Source organism: Cajanus cajan, chromosome 8 (assembly GCF_000230855.2).
Source record: "Cajanus cajan strain Asha chromosome 8, NIPB_CcT2T_4, whole genome shotgun sequence".
Lineage (NCBI taxonomy): Eukaryota > Viridiplantae > Streptophyta > Magnoliopsida > Fabales > Fabaceae > Cajanus > Cajanus cajan.
Genome location: NC_138524.1, coordinates 49,190,945 through 49,212,481, shown reverse-complemented (window position 1 = coordinate 49,212,481; position 21,537 = coordinate 49,190,945). Strand labels below are relative to the sequence as shown.

General features: G+C 33.8%; 2 protein-coding genes across 2 annotated transcripts; one reads left to right on the top strand and one right to left on the bottom strand.

Moving 5' to 3' along the window:
- The first annotated feature begins 126 nt into the window (after positions 1-126).
- CYSB (cystatin B) lies at positions 127-3,803 on the top strand. Its single transcript, XM_020346868.3, has 4 exons — positions 127-375; positions 1,339-1,558; positions 2,483-2,628; positions 3,283-3,803. The coding sequence occupies exons 1-4, from the start codon at positions 157-159 to the stop codon at positions 3,418-3,420; spliced, it is 723 nt and encodes a 240-aa protein (XP_020202457.2). The 5' UTR covers positions 127-156; the 3' UTR covers positions 3,421-3,803.
- Positions 3,804-4,952: 1,149 nt separating this feature from the next.
- Positions 4,953-9,405, bottom strand: LOC109788195 (uncharacterized). Its single transcript, XM_020346866.3, has 6 exons — positions 9,085-9,405; positions 7,465-7,537; positions 7,275-7,368; positions 6,557-6,685; positions 6,393-6,450; positions 4,953-5,746 (listed from the first exon to the last, which is right to left on the bottom strand). The coding sequence occupies exons 1-6, from the start codon at positions 9,115-9,117 to the stop codon at positions 5,252-5,254; spliced, it is 882 nt and encodes a 293-aa protein (XP_020202455.2). The 5' UTR covers positions 9,118-9,405; the 3' UTR covers positions 4,953-5,251.
- Between the last annotated feature and the right edge of the window lie 12,132 nt (positions 9,406-21,537).

Sequence of the window (21,537 nt, the reverse complement as noted above, 5' to 3'; positions counted from 1 at the left end):
TTAAGATTGAAGAAAAGCAGCATGAAGCGACGCGTGTGAGAAAATATCAAAGGAAGTAAACGTGGCGTCCCAACCAAGGCAGCGCGTGAGTGAGCGCAGTTACAAACGCTTTAGTGCATCACACAAAGTTACAAAGCAAAAAAAGAGAGAAACCGAATGAGAGCGCCCTCTTCAACATCAACACTTTACTCCTTCCTCTTCCTCTTCCTCTTCCTTTTCCTAACCCTTCCATCATCCTTAGGGGACGACTGCTCCCAATACCACCACGCGCCCATGGCCACGCTCGGAGGCCTTCGCGACTCCCAACCCTCTCAGAACGCCTTAGAAACCGAACCACTCGCGCGATTCGCCGTCGATCAACATAACAAGAAACAGGTTCCTAACCCACCTTTTTTTTAAAAAAATTTCATCAGAATAATTAAACAAAATTGTGTTTACTGTTTAACTTGTTATTCGGCATTTGGGATGATGCATGTTGGATGGGTAATATGTCAGCTAAATTATGTATAGTGATATTGCGTGTGTGTGTGTTGAATTGAACATTTTATCATCTATAAATAATCTTGATCAAAGCTTTTTTTTTTTTTTTTTTTTTTTAAAATTTGAATTTTAAAGTTTTTTGTTGAATAGAAATATAAAAACCTAGAAGTAAGGACATGTTTCTGAACAATTATGTGAATGTTTTGGTGTTTTTACGTTGTCACTGTCATATAATTAAAAATTATTAGCTTTTATTAGTTTAATAGTCATCCACTGTCGAATATCGATCAAACTCTTAAGTTAGGTATTACAAAAATCAACAAATTATCATGTACGGTAGTTTGTTTAAAAATATTTATCATTATTATTTATATTTATTCTTATGAATTATAATAATACTGTAAAACTTGTATTTAAAGTGATCCTAAGTAGCCATGCTTCTGTCGTTGATTTGCCATCAATACCAAAAATATTCCATTTCGAAATCTGGTGCGTCAATTGATATGCCAAATAAAAAGAGACAGTAGTATGGAAAGGCTTGCTGAGTTTGTATATTCAAATTGGGAGTCTAGGCTCTAGAGTGTATTCTCTGACTTGGGCAGAAAGGAACCTTTTCTTGTTTGAGGAGCTCTTGCTCTAGGATTACAAGAGTTTATCTTGTAATATTTATTACATTTTCAATCAATAATATAGTTTCCGTCCTAAATCAGGTTCCTGTCAGCTTACATATTAATTGGATTGCTGAACTTGTTGTTGTGATCGCAGTATTTGTTCTTCTTTGTCATGTCTTTTGTTCAGTATGATGAACAATGTTTTATTTGAACTAAAAGTGTTGACTTGTGCTGGTTGGTGTTGAAGAATTCGCTCCTAGAGTTTTCTAGGGTGGTGAGGGCACGGGAACAGGTTGTTGCAGGTACCCTGCATTACCTTACCCTTGAGGCTATTGAAGCTGGTGAGAAGAAGATTTATGAAGCCAAGGTGTGGGTGAAACCCTGGATGAACTTCAAAGAACTGCAAGAGTTCAAGCCTGCTGGTGATGCATCAGTATTTACCTCTGCTGATCTTGGTGTCAAAAAGGGTATGACAGTTTCTCAATCAACCATTTGTGGCCTTTCTATGACTAAGAATTTAAGATTCAAAATTGGGGTATTTATTATTTTTTTATCCTCCAAAATTGATACTGTAATACTAGCAGCAGGGAAAATGTCATTCTCTGGTTTCTGTATTATTTTTATGTGGCAAGTATGAAGTGGGTCTTTTCTTCCTACAATATTCGCTAGTTGCACACATCAAGCAAGGTTCAACAATATCATGTTTATATTGGTAATTGCTGGATAGCAATAAATGTTCAGTGCAGGTGAGTGATTATGTTAGGAACCAAGAATTAGGAAAGAGAAAGAAAAGAAAGGTTTTATTGAGTACGTTGAAAAGAACACAAAATAGGAAAGAAATATCTCCTCCAAGGGTTTTCCCTTCACAAAGGATTTCTCCTTTCACTGAGGAGTGAATGCTCAGTTTACAAATGTGAACAAATCACCATCTTCCCTCTACCAAGTAACCTCCTATTTATAGATGTGATGGCCTAGTCCATGATATCTTTCTGACTAATAACTATTCTAGTTCCCTTTATTCTATATCCTAACAGATTACAAGACTCTCAAAAGGCCAATATCTTGTGCATCATTATAGATGCTTCTTGTGTCATTCTCAAGTTTAGTGCACCACTAGGATGTGAATATTTTGAGTTCTCGTTATGGTGGAATTTCCACGCACTGCTATTTCTTCACGAGCAATTTCCATTAAACGCCTTGGAGTTGCTTGCTTTCAGTGTGTTGGATTATAGTTACAGTTACGGAGGATATTCTTAATATAATCAGTTACAAACTCATAATTAATGTACATGCATTTGGTTGCCGTCATTCTCATGTTCATGTATCTCTTGTAGAATGTTTAAATTCAAAGTGATTATTAACGCCATCTACTGTTTTGTTTTTGTCATCAGATGGCCACAAGCCAGGATTGCAATCTGTGCCAACACATGACCCTCAAGTTCAGGATGCAGCAAATCATGCAATCAAGACAATCCAGCAAAGGTCTAATTCATTAGTACCCTATGAACTTCATGAGGTTGCAGATGCTAAGGCTGAGGTCAGTGCCTTATTTTTGTTCGTTGTAGTTTTCTTGATCCAGTTTGTCTACTCAACTGGTTTTGGAATGTCAAATGGTTGAATTGGATTGCATTGTTGGTTGTAATTTGATGTTTAAATTTGTAGTAATAGAAAAGTTATTCGCAGAAAATTAATTCTTTCTAGGAAAATTTCATCGATGGTCTTGAGTTTTGGGCAGATTTGTGATATTTTTTGTTTGTGGTCTGGTTTTTTGTTTGTTCATCTCGTGTAGGTCTTTGTTGCTTGTATTCTTTGGCTGTATTATCTTACCTGCATGCTTAATTGTTTACCAGAAACCTTTTTGTGAAATATTTGTCATATAGCATGTATAGGATTATGCTATAGTCTTCTTATAATGTACATTGGAAGCTGCTTTTATGTCTTGCTCACAAGTTTCTGGGACCAGTGAAGTACTGATTAGTAGTTAGTTGAGTGTGAATTTTGTTGTGTTTTATGGTTGATGTTTTTTAAATGATTATATACTGAAACCAAAGATGTATCACTAAAACCTTAGATAAGAAAATCTTCATTTGGGAATATAGCTTACAAGCTTATTTTTATAACTGTTGTGGTGTATCCTGAGGGTAGAGTTATCGGTGTCCCATGGCTGACGGATGTATAAATTCCTATGCAGGTCATTGATGATTTTGCCAAGTTTAATCTGCTTCTCAAGGTCAAGCGGGGAGAGAAGGAAGAGAAGTTCAAGGTAGAGGTACACAAGAATAACCAAGGTGGCTTCCATCTAAATCAAATGGAACAAGATCATTCCTAATTCTGATCTGAAGCAATATAGGCCTGGGTGACTTTTAAACTATACTTTCTTTTTCAATATGGGGTGTACGAGTCATTACGACTCATTATCTATATGTTTCACAGAATTTATACTTCTCGGGTATTGCTCTTATTTCTGTCTCAACAAGTATACTGGTTCTTACCCGTCTCTCTGGGCCTTGGCAAATAAAACGTGTGTATTGAGTACCGACTTTGTTTACAGGGAAGCTATAGCTACCATGAAGTATTACATTAGTAACTCTTTTTAACGAATGTATTGCATTAGTAACCTAAAAAACTGTGGATGTTGACCATTTGTTTTTAATATTTTTTTTCATCAAATTTTAACATTTAATATGAATAATACTTTATTTTGAACCCAAATGATTTATGTATATTGTTACGTTATTAACTACAGTTTTTGATTTGTTTTCAATAGTGAGGAAAACTTATGTCAAAACCAGACTATAATAGCTAATAAGGAGAAACCAAAGCTAAAAGAATATTGGACTTAAGGCTTCCCAAATAGTTTTTGATATTGATTGGATTAGTTTTTTTTTTTTTTTTTTTTTAATGTTTTTGATGAACAAGGAGAATAGAGATGGCCATGCGAAAAACTCGCTTTACCGTTTGCGTTTGGTGCTGCGTTGTATTTCTTTTGACGTGCGTTACAACGGAAGCTACAAACATACATTTATACGCTATTAACCTTGTTTGACATGATTTTATTCTCGTATTTTTACACGATGCAATCATATTAATTCGTTTGTAATGACAGATCTGTACGAGTAAGCTTTTTCAAAAATATTTCTATAAGAAAAAAAATTGGAAATATATTTTTTCATTGATTTATGCATAAATTAAAAAATAAGATTTTAGAAAAAGTTAATAAGTTAATTTTTCTAAAAATTAATTATGCACAATTTAATTTTAATTTACTGAATAACTTATGCTATTTTTTTTCTCTAAGAAGAGTTTCTAGTTAAAATTGAGGATATATTAAAATATTTATGAAAACTTGGTATGTAATTGACTCGGTATATTTTGTAAAGATAATTACTTGTTAGTTAGAGAGAACTTTAAATAAATGTGACATGAAGTAAGTTTTATACAAAGTTGCATTAAAATTAAAGTATTTTTAACTTTAAAAGGCAGTTATAATTTAGGTAATTTTGGTATATTAATCAAAATGACTTGTGAAAATAATAAGTTACGTTAAAAAATGATTTTTCACACGGTTGTAGCAACAATATTTTGTAGTAATATTTTCTTTTACAAAATAAAAATGTTCTTTCACAAAAAATCCGAAACAAAGGAACGTAAAGATTGTTTCCGCGGGCTCACTAGCATCCAGAAAACTACTCTCGTTGCACGAGAATGATTCAGCATGGTAGGCATTATACATGCAAATTTTCTTCAAACAATTTGACAAATTTGCTAGTACTTACTGATATCGATACTGATAGACATGCTAATAAGTGGAGTTTCAATTTCTGAAAAGGGTTACAGACATTTAGCTAGACTAACAAATAGTTATTCAGCAATACTAAATTTGGTTTGGATGCATAAATTTCACTCCATCTAAAATTGTGATATACATTGTAGGCCTAAAAGTACACGAAGCTAACATTGCTGGTCAAGAGAAAGATACATCAAAGCTACAAGAAAACATACTAACACAGACAAACCGGATTATAAAAAAGAACATTCAGATATCTCCAACATGACATGTTTCGAGAGCGAGAGCTAGAGGGTACTCAATCATAGCACTAGTATGTACTTATTCTACAGTTATGAGCATTTCACTAATCTAATCACCCAAAGACAATTATTCACCCCTCCTCCTCGTCATAATCTTCCTCATCCTCTTCTAGTGGCCTACTTAGTTGTGCAAGGTTCATTGAATCAATGGCCATCTTGTCCACATCAGAAAGGGACCACCCCGGAATTTCTTCATGCTTGCTCTCTGTTGGAGGTTCAGGTAACGGGGCATCAGGTTCAGGCAATGAGGCATCAGCTGTTGTGCTAGCCTTTTTATCATCGCTTTCATTTGTACTGGCGTTCAGATCAATATTCCGCAGAGAATCAGAGCTTACAGCAGCAACTGCAATATTCTCCTTTGATATCTCCTTTGGCTCAGAACCACCAGATACTGCCACATTTGTGTTTGTATTTTGATGGTTGCCCAGCTGAACTGAAGTGCATGGCTCAGATTCAGCATCCTGATGATATGTATCTCTTTGTAGAGGTGGTCGCCCTCGGCCACGACCTCTTCCTCTGCCTCGACCTCTTCCCCTACCAGTACTGCCAGTGTGGCTCATCTCATGCTGGAATAGAAGAAAAACATTATTGAGCAAAACATGGGATATTAAGGGATAGCCAGGCATATACTCTTCTCGCACAGGAAATTATAATTCTAGCAATATTTAGGGATTTAATTGTGTTCCACAGATGACAAACTAGGCTAAAAGCAATGGTACAGTCTTGGAGAGGCAGAGACCAAAAATGTGTTTACTCACAACCTAAGGGAAGAAAATGCATTGTTATGCAATTGTTCTAGGCAAGGTTGTCAAACTCGTTAAATTGCTTCTTAACTCGAAGAGTTTATAAAAATTTACACAAGTTTATTCAGAAAAGAGTTTGCTATAGAGTTAACTTGTTTCTTACTTAGGATCATAAAGTCATAAGTGTTTACTAGTTAACTCAAGAGTTTGACAACCTTGGTTCTTGGGACTTCCTTTTTCAATAAAAGTTAGAAATAACTGGGCTTTTATGTTACTGATACGAGGTTTTTTGTGGAAAATTGATTTGAGTTAATCATGATTCATTGGTTGGTGCAGAACTATGCCCAAGATACTAAACACAGGGAACTTTGTAAGCAGAAGGGGAAAAACTGGTCGCCCCAAACAATAATGCAGAAAGATAACATGTTATTAAGGATTTTTGTGCAAATACAAGGAAAAATGCAATTACCATCTTGCTCCTCTTAGCCTCTTCATCACTGTCATTACCATCATCACCAACAGCTTTCCTGGAAAAGTATATAGCTTTGCTAAATGTCAAGTGCACCAATAACATGTATATCAGAAGAGTAAAACAACAAAACAGAACAAAACAAAAAATATTGAACTTCAGACCTTCTTTTTGAAATGGCCCGATCATCAGGACCAGCCTCAGCATGGCCATGACCATGGCCGTAGTCAGGAACCCTGCTAACAACGTCCCTCAGAAAGTCAAAGACATTATAGCTTTGTACACAGTGTTTTCTGCAATTTACATTCACGACTAGTTAGACTTGACTTCAGAGTTCATAGTACTTTTAGAAGGCAAATGAGAGAAACAGTATAATATTGTAACAAACAGGATCTGAAAATTACAGTAAAATTAATCAACTTAGAAAGAGATGTATGAGAACACAAATGAGAACTGCTAGGGGCTGTTAAAGGCAGTTTTCCAGTGCCATCAATTCCTTAGATTTCTGGGTCAGCAAAGTTAATCACCTCAAAAATATAGCACACAATTCAGAAAAATGCAGGCTATGCATTTTGTAACCTCTCCATCACCACATGTGTGTCATATGACTGAAGAAACTTCTCCAAGAGTTAAAGTTTTGTAAAGTAGGCCCTATGAGTCTTGGGTGATACTCAGGCATCCTTGCACATTGTTTCCTTTCCAGTTTTTCATAAGCAAATGAAGCATATATAGATTGACTGTCATTTTATTTGTGAGAAGACTAATTTGGGGATACCACTACATTTGTTGGTTCCAATGATTAACTGCAGATATCTTCACTAAATCACTAAAATGGGACTATGGGAGATTGAAGAAAAGTAATACATAGCATAACAGACTTACAAATGCAATGAATTCATGGTCTTTGCTCCTCTTTGAAGAGTTATTTCATAAGTGCGGTCACAAAGATCTTGCAAAAATAGTTCTAGTGCTTTAGCTGAAATGCATTCAAGAACAATGTCAAAAACATGTATAAGAGAAACAAACAAGCCACAGCCTAAAGCTAACAACATAGTGAGTAAAAGCAACTCACAAACTAAAACAGGCACAGCCAGTGCTATCTTTCCAACATCCTCATCTGCTTGCATTATCTTCTTTATTCGAGCCTGCAATTTGAAGATTTCATCCCATCAAATAGTTATTTTAAGAGAGCTTACTTATTGTTAAACTTAATAGATAAGTAGAAGAATTTAACAGAGTCCAAATTAAAAATTAAAAATATAATTACAACTTAAAACTTGATTATAGAAGCAGTGTCTCTCCCTGTCAGCCCCCTTTCTTGAAATTAGGAAAAATTATTATTATGCCTCCCGACTCTCTAATAAACAATAGCTACTGTAAGTTTTTTTATTAACTATACATGATGACTTTTGTATGCAGGGAAAGTATAATGAATAAAACTACTAGATAACTGATAGAAGCAAGATATTTATAACAGAGAAATACGTATAAACCCCAATTACTGAAATCAGAATCGCTCACAAAACTAGAAAACAAAATATAGTACGCTACAAAACTTATGCATCTATCTTTTCAAAGGCCTCAAAAGTTAAGCAGAAGATCTATTTCAGAGAAATTATATCAATACAAATTATGATTCACAATTCAAAAATTAGCTCAGTGATTCACAATTCAAAGCCCAATCGATAACCTTGCTCAAAACTCACCCATTGGCTAGATATCCTCTCCCTTACCTTTCCCTCCCTTTTTTCCGTTGATTGTTTTCCCTTCCCTACTACTCTCCTTGCCATGTAAGGCAAGTTTATTACAACTTACAACCCAAACCAAAATCCTCTTCTACCTCTCACTCATATTTCCCACCTGGTTCAGCAAAGGAGTGCCTAACAATAGCACTTGGTAAAAAATGATCCGAGATTGACAAGTTCCACTGCCATTATACCATCATATATTCTTCCCAATTTTTGACATCATAATTAATATAAATAACTTTATTTTAAAGACATATGTCAAAAATAATTAACAATTTTAGAATATTTAATCAGGCTTTAAAATACTAAAGAATTTGAAGTAGACACAGGTTTCAAACAGAATTCGAGTTAACTTGCAAAACAGATTTCAGAGAAGGTGTATTTTAACAACGGATAACTGAATTACTGAATTTAAAAAAGATTGGTTCTTTGCCAAGTCAACAATACAAAGGAGGATGGTAGGAGAATCACAATTATCGAAAATAAAATAACATAAAACCAACATTTCCCTCAGCAGTCTCAACTGATACTTCCATCGAAAAACCTCAAACCAAAGTACCCAAATAAATCCAAAAGGTAAAAGAATAAGAAAAAGAAAACACACAACCTAAGCGAAGCGAAGCACCTTAATGTAACATCACACATCTCCATAACAGTATAATACCCACTTCACAAAAAACCCATACAGTTCAATTGTTAAGCACCATAGGCCAAAACAAACAAACCCCTTAATTCTAGCAAACTATAAACAATTTCCATGACCCAAAACTTCCTTTTTCAAAAAAATAAAAATAAAACAAAACATAACATAACATAAGATCAAATCAAATCAAAATCAAAGTCAGACAGCTTTTCTTAAACTTCCACAGCTTCCCTTGTGTCCGAATTGCATAAAACTACAAAAAAGAGCAAATCTTTACGAAGAGAAAGTAAAAGACACTCACAGCAGGGAAACGGGTATCGAGCTTCTTCCTCATGGCAAAAGATTAGGGTTTTGAACGCTGAATTGGGGGAATCAAACGGAGCAGATGAAGGAGACCCAGAAAGCAAAATCGAAAGCTTTGAACAAAAAGAGAGACCCCATCATCAACACGATGAAATCGATGAAACCCATTTCAGATCCGAAGGCCAATCTCTCTCAGATTCATTCTACGAAATATGCCTCAGTGGGAGCTTTGTCAAAGTGACGCGTCGGTCACGGAAATCGCGTCACGACCCAATAGCTGCAGAGCAACTAGGCAGAAGAAAGGGATGGTTTCAAAAGAAGGAGTCAAAACGGTGACGTGTTGAGATATAATTGGGATATTACTGGCAGCTACAAGGAGGACTAAATAGTAGTGTGTGTGCATAGCTCAGCCTACGAAAATTTAATCACCCACGTATACAAATAAATATATATATATATATATATATATATATATAATTTTATATTAATTCAAAATAATTTGATATTTAATTTTTATAAAATAAAATTAATGTAATATATATATATTTTAAAATATATTAAAATATAAATAATTTAATTATTTTTAAGTTGTTATTTAATTTTAACAAATTTTAATATATATATATATATATATATATATATATATAAGATAGGATTTATTTATTTTGAATATAAATATGTATAAACTTATTTTATTTAGTAACTCATATTATATGTTAAACTTTAATAATTTAATCGTTAAATTTAAACTTTTTAATATAATATATAGATCAAGTTGTATTTTTTTAAAAAAATTAAAAATTATTTGATATTTAGTTTCATTAATTCAAATCTACATATAAAATACTTTCAAGATTATATGTCAATATGAATTAATGAAACTAAGTATCAAATAATTTTCAAATTTTTTATAAATGTGCAAACTTGATCTATGCATTAAGAACTTCAATTTCAACCGTTAGATTGTTAAAACTTAATGTAGAACATGAGTTATTAATTAAATAGAGTAAGTATATATAAACTTACTCTTAAAGTAAATAGATATTTTCTCATATATATCTATATATAATGTTTTTATCATTATCTATAAATTTGAATTAATGAAATAAAATATCAAATAATTTTTTAAATTTTTTTTGTAAAATTGATATATGTATTAAAACTTTTAATTTAATGATTGGATCGTTAACATTTAATGTAACATGAGTTATTGAGTGGAGTAAAGTAAATATAAGTAAACATAACCTTAAATTAAGTGAATCTCTTTATATATATATAAAATGTTACAGAAAAGCTTTTTTAAGAAATTTTTTAATGAAGGTTCAACTAGAATTCATTATAGTTGTAACACTAACACCATATGGATTCATACTTTCTCGTTTCAAAAGTAATTAGGAGTACAAATGTCTTGAACTATAAATGGTATGATTTCATCACTGGGATTAATCTTATTGTATTAATGGGACACTTCCATGTCCAAATTTTGGATGTACTCTAATACCAATCCCAGAATGCTAGAGTAGTTCTTGGGGTTGCTGAGTTAGTTAGGTGGAGATTCCAGTACAAGGTGCTACTTTCACCTTTACCTTTCTCAATAATGCGACACCTTACTCCCTAGGTATTCCTACTAGTATGAGACCCTTTACCTTTCATCCCTCAAATTTACTAAGCTATAACTCAGTGTAGGGTACCATGCTATCAAATGTTTCTTGTATCATCATATTTTTTTACATATAATTATAAATATCTTTTTCTAGATAATTCCTTGGCCTTAGTCACTTTAAGCACTAAGTCCTTAAAAATGTACCCTTACTCTTAGGATTTCTCACGTGATACGTTAGTGTTCACATACAACGGTATCAATTTACAATTATAAATTCAATTATTATAATAAGAATTAGAAGTAGATAAATTAATAGGAATTAAATATTGAAACTATCGTTCTTTTTTTTTTCATTAAGTTTGAATAAATATATAGCAATACATTTATTTATAAAAGAAATGATAACTATTTAAAATAACAACTTATTTAATAATATCTAATTAATCTTATCTTAGAAAAATAATGAATTAAATGATAAAGTATATAAGATGATCATAACGATTTTCTATTATATATTTCTTATCCTCAATAGTAAAGAGTTAACTTAGTAATAATTGGAGTAAGACACTTTAAATTGTATTTATTTGAGAAACTAGTTGAAATGCATCTTCACTTGTTTGCTTTGAGCAACCAACCAGTATATAATATATTTTTAAAATAGAAAATAAATTTTAAAAAGTTAAATATTTATATAATTGTAAAGATATTTGAAAATAGTTTCTGAAATGATAAAATTTTTATTTTTAGCAAAAATCTAAAAAAAAATGAAAAAATTCATACAAACTCATTTGCTCCTCAAGAACATTTAGTGAGCTAATTATATAAAATTGAATTTTTGAAGTTCCTAACGTTACCAAAATAATTAAATAATTTTACTAGTGTTTAGCACATGTAATTAGGTTCCCAAAAAGAAAAACATCATAATTTAATATATACTACATAATTTATAGTAATTAATTTTTTGAATATAGCATTCATACTTACCTAGAATTCTGGAAACTCCATATTCATTTCCCAGAAAACCATTTTATTCAAAATAGAAAATTAGATCAAGAAATTATAAATTTATATGGATGGAAATCTCATCAAATCTAGTGTTTGAATATATAAAAATAATATTCAAAAGCATTTGTAGTTGATACAGTAAAGTTATAAAATCCAGATAGTTCAGTTTGGACGCAAAATTGAAATGCTAAATTATGTAGCCATTGTTTCCATCATTTTAAAACCATTTTACGTAATTACAAAGCCTATATTGAAGTTTTTCGAGTCTACTTTTTTGAAAGAAAAAAAAAACAATTTTGGATCATTTGGATAAGTATAATAAAGTTATGAAATTTTGATTTAGTCATGTTCAATTTAAATTTGGGTTGGTAGATTTCTTGGTAAAGGTTCTTAGTCTTAGAAAAATATGAAAAACCTTTAAAAATTCTAGAGAATTTTTGGCAGAGTCTTCCCTTAGTTTGTTTGGAACATTTCTCAAAAAGTTAGAGAAAAATGACATCTAGAAATGTTCTTACAAAATTTAGAACAACAACAGACCCATGTAGAACTGATAAGCAAATTTTTGACAACAACACACATATATATGATAATAGAGTAAAATAAAAGCATAAAAGGATCAATCCTCACTCTCTCGCACCTTGTGTAACATATGATATTTCTGAAATAAAATAAAATAAATTTCCTTGAATAAAATTATATTATAGGCTTAGTTAGTTAGTTAATTAATCTTATAATATAAATAATGTTTTATTTAAATAGAATAGTAAAAAAAAGGATTTAGAGAGGAAAGAAAGTTTGGGTTGGACTTTGGGCCTAACCTGGAGGCTAGTAAAAATAAAATGAGGGTAAATTAGGTTTTACTTGTGCATCCTTCTAAAACCCTAGGAGCACTTATAAAAGAGAATCATGACATCATACAAAGGGGCCAAATCCACATGGAGCCAAGAGGTGTGGGCTATGCATAAAGGAAGAAGGCCCAAACTTTTATTAAGCTTCGAATCACTTTTAATAGCTTACTTTTTCTTCTTGTAATAATTTTCCTTATAAATATTTTCTTAATTTTGACTTTGTATTTTTGGGTCAAGTAGTGTAGGAATTTATTTTTTTTGGAAGCCATGGAAGAAGATTGGGAGCACTAGAAGCTAGTTGAAGGGATTCTCCAACCATCTCCAAGCTAGTTTCATCATATTTGGTGATGAGTCAATATTTTTCCCTATTTTCTTAACTTTCTGTACTTATTTTAATCTCTGATTTGCGCTTAATTTTTGATTATATGCACTGTTTTCCATTTGGGCTTTAATTGGACCGGTAATTCACATTTTAACTAATTTGAATTTTCTGGATCTAATTATTCCATATTTTTATTTTCAGGGCAGTTTAATAATTAATTGAGCTTGGAATTAATTTTTGGACTTCAAGAGGAGCTGCCATGTCATCTGCCATGTCATGCTGCACCATTTTCCACCTCAACATTCATTTTTAGTTTTTAGGCTATTTTATTGTTATTGGGTCAAACATGTAATTGTTTTGGGGCCCAATCTCATTTTAAGTCATTTTAGGCTTAGGCTAGGGCTGATTTGGCAGCCACTAGAGGAGGGGTCTGATGTGACCACGTGAACAGTGCCTCCTTCATATTTTTGGGCAGACGTTTTGCTCTCTTGTAGCCTAGCTTCACGTTTTGTTCTCCTGGAGCTGCCATTTTTCGTTTTACTCTCTTCTTCTCCTCTTATATGCATTTTGTATCTGAACTGAACCTTTACATTTGAAATATAGATTGTCATTTTCGTTTCCTTCTCTGCCTTGCATTTTCGTTTTCTGTTTTCATTTTAATATGGAAGGCTAAAAAACCCCTGGGTTGGGTTCTTGTTGTGGATTGTAATCTCTCTTTGAGGTTGGGTATGTTTGTATGTCTCTGTTCTGCTTGTTCTTCTCCATTTAACCTCTCTGTCCATGCTTAATGGGCTGTGCTCCAAGCCACAGTTGCTTAATCTGTGAAGAGGTTGATGTTGTATACGTTTGCTTAATTCGTGTAGGGAAATCTTGAGTTAATCTTCGCTTAGTTGGTTAACTCGGATGGAACAAGGATTAAGTGGTTAATAGAGTAATGTTTGAGAACCAGGGATAAAAGAGTTACAATCCGAACAAGGAGCCAATCCATTTTTACTTGTTGTTTTATTTCGTTTTATTGTGTTACGAACTGAAAACCTGAAAGCAAACCCCCCTACTGTGTGTTTAAGCCTTTAACAGTAAACGACGGTCCTTGGGAGACGACCTAGGAGTCACTTCCTAGTACTACATTTAATTGTATTTATTTGACCGGATACGGCTCCGATCATTTGGTATCATGAGCTTTGGTTCTTCCATGGAGGTTTTCTCTAAATCTTTTTGTGTTGCATAGTCTTCTTATATGTCTTGTAGTATACTTGTTGCTTAGATATAAATTTTTGCATGTTATATGATAGATCTAATATGTCTTGAAAAGCTTTGGTTCAAAAAATTTTAGTACTAATTTCTATGAACCAAATCTTTGTGTTCTACGATAGTATTCTTGTTCTTTGAGCTTTCATTTATTTTTTGATGTCTAATATGTTGTTTAGAGCAAGTATATGATTCGCATGAAATCTACGAGGTGTTTGTGTCATTTTCTTTCGAAATCTATGCAAATGCTTATGTACTAGTAGTCATGTGTAGTCCTTGTTATGTTATCACTTTTAATAGTACTTTTTATTTTTAAATCTTGAAGATATATGCTATATTTTGTGCTGGCCAAACAATATGTCTAGCTTTTTGATTATGATCTTTGAGTTTATAGGTGTTATTAGATCATTAACATGTTCCTAGTAGAGTTAGGTTTCCATATGTCTAGTAGTTTTCATTAGTTATTGTTTTACTTGAAAGTTTTCTATTCAAGTTGATTTCAAATTTTGGTGAAACATTTAAAACTCCTGAGGCTGCAGTAGTATGATATTTTAATTCTCTTTTTAGAGTTCAAAAAGTTTGAAAATCAAAGGCCTAATAAAAAACAAGAATAGTAACATTATTTTCACCAATTTTTGAAGTTCTTTTGAATTTTCTCTACTTCTAATTTTTTTTTTGTAATTTTGTGTTCTTGCTTTGGAACATTTTGTGACATTATTGCAATACCTAAAACAAAAGAAAATAGTCACAAAATAAATCCAAAAGAAAAGAAAACAAAAGTGTAAAAAAAAAAGATAAAAGAAAATACAAAAGAAATTATAAGAGAATATATATATATATATATATATATATATATATATATATATATATATATATATATATTTGTGATATGGGAGACAATGACTGGATTATTGTTATGGAAGAGGAGCTCCATCAATTTGAAAGAAATGAAGTGTGGAGAAAAGATAGACACTAGAAAGGGAATTGAATAATGTATATAAAAAACTCGCACGTTTGCAAGTAAGTGAGGTAGTATCTACAATAGACGAAGGGTTAGCAAGAGTAATCAATGAACACAAGAAGTTTTTATACTGATTCACCTCAACCACTGAGGCTGCGTTTAGTTCTCAATCCAACCAAATTGAGTTTCACAAAGTTACAAGTATTCTTTCACTAAGTCACTTCTATCTCAACACAAGTGTTTTTTGACTGGCCTCTTCAAGCCACTACTTAAGTATTCTTTTACTTGGGTAGTTTCTTGAAGAGGCAAGTCAAAGAATACTTTGGATTAAGCTAAAAGTGACTTGTTGAAAGAATACTTGTAGCTTTGTTGAAAGATAGTGGAACTCAATCTGGTTGAATTGAGAACTGGTCGTAGTCTCAATGGTTGAGACGAACCAATATAAAAATGCCCAGTGTTTCGTCTAACTTTTCTTTGTACTCCATTTAACTAGCTTTACTACTTCACTATGAAAAAATGCAAGTTTTTGATACACACTATTCAACCTCTCCTTCTAGTGTTTATCTTTTCTCCACAACTTTTTAGGAAAATGATGTAGCTTTAATGCCCTTAACTGGTGACCAAGTATATGAACGGGTGAAGAACTTATGTGTTGTACTTGGGAAGAATAAAAAACAACCAATTGAGAAAAGCATATGGAAGAAAAGGTTGATATTTTTTTTATCTGTCGTATTAGAAGATGCTTAATGTTGGACATTGTATAAATGTCAAGCATATGGAGAAAAATGTGTGTGACAATGTTCTTGGAACACTTTTTAACATCCAAGGAAGACAAATGATAGTGTAAATGCTCGTTTAGATTTGGTTGGCATATATAGGTATAAGAGAATAGTCTGTGGGTTCATGGTTGTAGACACCTAATTTTGTCTAGGGCACACTAACAAGGAAATGGACATCGAGAATGAAGAAAAGAAGTCCTTGAAAGCTTGGAAACCACACGACAAGACATCAAGAGGCCCAAAGTCCGATAAAGGTGAATTAGGAGCCCGAAACGAGCCGTTCTCAAGCTAGAATGGGCCATTCCAACCTCTTCAAAAGGCCCAGAAACCCTAGGTCATAATGGGTTGTTCCCGATCCAGTATGGGCCGTTCTAACACAGGTTGTTACGAGTAAAATTCAAATCCAGAACGGGCCATTCCGATTCCAGAACGGGCCATTCCAAATTCAAATTTTACTCGCAACAGAATGACCCAGAATGGGTTGTTCCAAAACCAGAACGGGCTGTTTTGGTCAGTTACGACGTCTATAAGTAGCCGTGTCAGGCACTGTTTAGGGGACCGAAAAATCATCTAAGAAAGTCCCATAGTGTTCAAGAATTTTCTCTCACTCACTCTCTTATTGTATTTCTTGAGATTTGTGAGGCAGTATGTAGTGTGAAAGGTATCCAAAAAGCTCATAGAAGTCCCCATACTTGAAGAATTAATAAAGCTCGGTCAAGAGGTATTTCAGTCAATACTATTCTCTTTCCTCTGCTTTCTCATCTTGATAAATATTGTTCCAAGTAAAAGTAATAACCATATAATTCCTTATGATAATTCGTGTAATTTAAACTTCATCCATGTAAATAACCATTAATAAAGGGGATTTGATATTTAAACCATTATTCATTATTACGCTAACTTCGTCATATGGTGTTGTAGGATGCTTAATATCTTCCTTACACATAATCGACCTCCAAACCCAATTTTGGTTATCAAAGACATCATGGGATTTTCAAACATCTTTTCTTTTTCCAATGTTTTACTCAAAACATTGGTGGTGATTCCATGAACCTACTTTCAAAACCATTGATTAGGGATTAGTCTGGCTTTGTTTTGTTTTGTATGCATTTTTATTTGGCTTTTATATTTATATATCTGTTTAAATTTCGCACCTGTTTAAAATAACAATTGTACACAAACCTTTGCATACAATAGTTCTCTCTATACCCGAGGGCATGAGCGCGTAAACATAGGGAGTGGTTGACGTACGACCGGCCCAAGTGATGGAGGACCATCCTTGGTACTTCATGTGAGACCCATCACATGGTTCATGGCTAGGAGAATGGAGAGATACCATGTATGGATCCATCTCCTAGGCCCAATTTGAGTAGTATAGAATTTTATTGCTTTATTCCAATTTTACCCTTGTATTTTGGGGTGTTTAGGACTTAAAATTTATTTTCTCTTGTATTTCCCATTTTACCCTTGTATTATGGGGTACTTTAGATGATTAGGGTTTCAATTTTGGGCTAGGGTGTTAAATTAGAAGGGTGACGCATTTTTTGGGTGCTTTTGGATCTATTTTTGGTGTTAGAAAGGCTTAGGCCCAAGTAGAGGGCAAAGGTTGCATGATCTTATCATGCACCTAGATATAGCCAATCTAAACCCAAAGATTCCATCCTTGGCCACCAAGTTGCATCTAGGGTTCATTTGCATTTCATTTGGAGTGCATTTGCCTTATGAAATGCAACCCTAGATGCCTCCCCTCCTATAAATACCCAATGCTCCACACCTTGTAAATACTTTGGATTATATTGATATTGAGTGAGCATTTTATGCCTCAATATCTCATCCTTAGTCCCTAGGTTAAATTCGTCTAACCTCCTCCTATCTCCACCCTTGGAGAGTAGGAAACCTAGAGTGGCCTCCATCTATACTTGGAGTGAGCCAACCTTGAGCAACCATACACCATTCACCAAACACTTCCGCCACCCTACACCTATCTCATGCCTACCTTCCTTTCTCCACCATAAACCTCCCTTTTGTCTAACCTTTGGTGAGCCTAGATCATGGGCAAGGTGTCTCCCTTCAACATACCATCATCAACCATGGAAGGAGGGACTCCATCAAGTGGTATCTAGAGCCAAGGTTCATCAAGGGTAAAACTTTGTCTTCCTTGTCTTCTTGCTTTTTTTTTCCTATTCGGTCATTTCTCTTCTCTTTCTCATTTCTTGTGTGGCCGAATAGTTTAGGGCTCATTCTTTGTTCCTTGTGAGCCTTCCTTGAATATTATAGGTTTCCATTGTTAGGTGTTGCCATGCTTTTCTATTTTTTTTTAGGTTGAGTCTTACATGAACATGCTATGAACATGCTTTTGATTTTTGAATCCACCTAAATTTTGTCATTTTATGTTTCCTATAATTTGTCTACAAAATTCCATGTATGTGCCAAACACTTTGCATGAATGCATGAATCAAAAATACCATAATAGTGGGCGTGACATATAGAAGCTTTCTAGGGGTCATTCATGCATGCTACTTAGTCCTAGCATGTTCCTTGTATTTTTGAGTTTCCATGTATGAAATGCTTCCTTGCACATGCATCTAACTTGCTGCCCACTTTTCCCTTGCATTCCACTTGTTATGGTCTTTATTTGATGCTTAATAACCCTAAAAGAATCTAAGAGGTGTGCTGAAAAAATTGTGCAAAACAACTTGTACTAGATAGTACAAATCATTTTCCACTCAAAAGATACCCCAAACACCTCTAAAAACACGCCACTTGTCTCCTTTCTATTTCTCCTAAATTTGACCTAATTTTTCCCACCCACAAGTGCAAAACCTAAGCAACAATGGGTTGAACATTAAAGAAAAGAAATTGGACCCAAGGAACATCAAAAAAATTTTTTACGTGAAAATAGAACAAAAAAAAAAGTATCAAAAAAAATTTTTTGGACCAAAAAGGACTTGTTGCTAGACTTGTGGACTTGGACCTTTACCTAAGCATTTGGGAGTTGGACTTGTGACATTTTGACCCTATTGTGAGACCTTAAGAGTGGCTGGACCGAATCACTTAAAAGACTTAAGCAAGTGGACTAAACACTAATCCATTCTAGTGCCATTCTAGGATTACTCTTTTGTGTGCTTCCTATTTTTAATTGAGTCTTAATTTTAGTTTGTCTTTTCTTTGGCCTCTTTTGTTTTGTCTCCATCAATTCTCTCTGAGTTTAGCCTTTCCTAATTGTGCTTTCAGTTTTGTTTCTTGGACTCTTGCTCTTTGGGTTGGTTTCATTTTGTTTGTAGGTGAAGAACCTCTCTAGCAAACTAACACACCTTTGGTGGATTTGAGTGGAGGAGTGAACCGAATCCAAACCTAGCCTTTGGAGGGATTTACACCACACCAAAAGGAGTGTTCAAACACTTGGAGAGGACTAACAAGTTTTCTCTTTGTGAAGGAACCCAAGTGGAGGAGTTGAAGACCCAAACTTTTGTCTTTCATATTTTTGCTTGATTTTCTTTTCGGCCTCTTGTGTTTTTTGGCCTTGGTTTCTTTCATTTTGGTTTGTAATTGGCCATTTCTAAACCTCTTCATTTTGGTTTTAGTTCGTGTAGTTGAAGGTGATTTGAAAACCTTCACCTAGGACTTCGACTAGAGTATGCTTTAAGTGCTTTCCTTTTTGCATGTTTTAAAGCTTTTGGTAGTATAATTGTTAGGGTTTTATCTTTGTTTCCAATTACGTTTAGAAGGCTTGTTTTTGCCTACTAGGGTAACGTGTACACACACACCTTTATTGTTGTGCCAAATTGTTTTGTAAGAAAAGTGAAAAAGGCTTAGTGATTTTTACTTGATAAGGCTTGGTTATTAAGTGATTCATAGTAGTCCACCTCCCTTTGATAGTTCACTTTGTACACTTAGGCCTTTTCATACCATTCTTGCACCTTGAAAACCTTTTGTGAAAACCTTTTTATCACTGACTCTTTGTGAAAACCTTTTTGAAAACAACTTTGTGAAAACCTTTTTGATCAAAGATGAGTGATCATTCTAGTGTACATGGTCATAATTCTTGTAGTACTAGGTCTAGTGTTAGGGATGAACTTAGGCAACTAAAAGAGTACCTAAGAAAAAAAGAAGAGGAAAATATAAAAAGAGAGGAAGATTTGAGAAGAAAAGAAAAAGAGTTTGAAAAAAATAATGAGGAAATAAAAATGTTGCTTGCTAGGCTAGTTATGGGAGGAGAGGCTAGTGGTTCAAAACCAAGAGTCACTTCTCCTCAATCCTCAAAAGGCAAGGGGCATATGATACATTCAAGTATTCAAGAGGAGGAAGGGCATCATACCCAACCTCCAAGTGATATCTTCTATAGTAGTCATCACAATGATGATTACTATCAAAGACCCCCAAGGCAACATAGACATAGGGAGTCTTCCAATAAGGAACCCAACATCACTCTTCTCCCATTTCATGGCAAAGATAATGTTGAAAACTATTTAGATTGGGAAATGAAAGTGAAACAACTTTTCTCTTGCCATGGAGTGAGTGAAGAAAGAAAGGTTTCTTTAGAAACCCTTAGCTTCCAAGGGCATGCTATGTATTGGTGGACCTCCTTAGAAAAAGAAAGGAGAATAAATCATGAGCCCCCAATCCAATATTGGAATGAGCTCCGTAGTGCCTTAAGAAGGAGGCATATTCCTCCATACTATGACTGAGAGCTTATGGATAAGCTTCAAAGATTGAAACAAGGGTCCTCTAGTGTGGAAGAATATAGGCAATCTATGGAGTTGCTCATGATGAGGGCTGGGATTAGGGAGGAAGAGAGGACCACAATCTCTAGATTTCAAAGTGGTCTTAATCTTGAGATAAGAGACAAAGTGAACTTTTACCTTATAGGGATTTGAATGAACTAGTTCAACTTTGTTCAAGAGTGGAGCATCAACTTACAAGAAAACCTTTTCGAAAAGACTCCACTCCCTCTTATTCCAAGAGTTTTAAGAAGGAGGGCCACTCTTCCCTACCTTATCCCAAAGAAGAAAAAGCAAAAGAAAAATCATCTTTTAAAGCACCTTCCAAAGAGTCTAAGTCAAGTGAAATCAAGTGCTTCAAGTGTCTTGGAAGAGGACATATTGCTTCCCAATGTCCTACAAAGAAAACTATGGTTTTAAAAGCCCAAGACCACTATAGTAGCCTTGATGAAGCTACTTCTTCTTCCTCTAGCAGTGAAGAAGAAGCCATAGACTCCGAGGAAGAAATTTTACCTTGTGAAGGAGACTTACTATTGGTTAGAAGGCTTCTTAACAATCAACCTAGTGACATTGACCAATCTCAAAGAGAGAACTTGTTTCAAACAAAATGCAAGATTCAAGAAAACACTTGTTCTCTCATTGTAGATAGTGGGTCCACTTCAAATTGTTGTAGTACTAGATTGGTTGATAAGTTAGCCTTGACTACAAAACCTCATCCTAAACCTTATAGAATGCAATGGATCAATGAGGAGAGAGGTATTGTAGTTAACCAACAAGCAAGCATACCAATCTCCATTAGAAATTATAAAGAAGAAGTTTTGTGTGACATAGTGCCATTGGAGGTTAGTCATGTATTACTTGGGAGGTCATGACAATTTGACAAGCAAACAATCCATGATGGCCTCACCAATAAAATAAGTTTCCAACACTTGGGAAAGAAATTTGTGTGGTGTCCTCTATCACC

What these genes read in the sequence shown, in the direction of transcription:
- CYSB (XM_020346868.3), top strand. Translation starts at nt 157, where the DNA reads ATGAGAGCGCCCTCTTCAACATCAACACTTTACTCCTTCCTCTTCCTC. An exon ending in ATCAACATAACAAGAAACAG is followed by an intron (nt 376 to 1,338) that starts GTTCCTAACCCA and finishes TTGGTGTTGAAG; the next exon opens with AATTCGCTCCTAGAGTTTTC. An exon ending in TGATCTTGGTGTCAAAAAGG is followed by an intron (nt 1,559 to 2,482) that starts GTATGACAGTTT and finishes TTTTGTCATCAG; the next exon opens with ATGGCCACAAGCCAGGATTG.
- LOC109788195 (XM_020346866.3), bottom strand. Translation starts at nt 9,117, where the DNA reads ATGAGGAAGAAGCTCGATACCCGTTTCCCTGCT. An exon ending in ACCATGAATTCATTGCATTT is followed by an intron (nt 6,686 to 7,274) that starts GTAAGTCTGTTA and finishes TGTAAATTGCAG; the next exon opens with AAAACACTGTGTACAAAGCT. An exon ending in CGGGCCATTTCAAAAAGAAG is followed by an intron (nt 6,451 to 6,556) that starts GTCTGAAGTTCA and finishes ATACTTTTCCAG; the next exon opens with GAAAGCTGTTGGTGATGATG.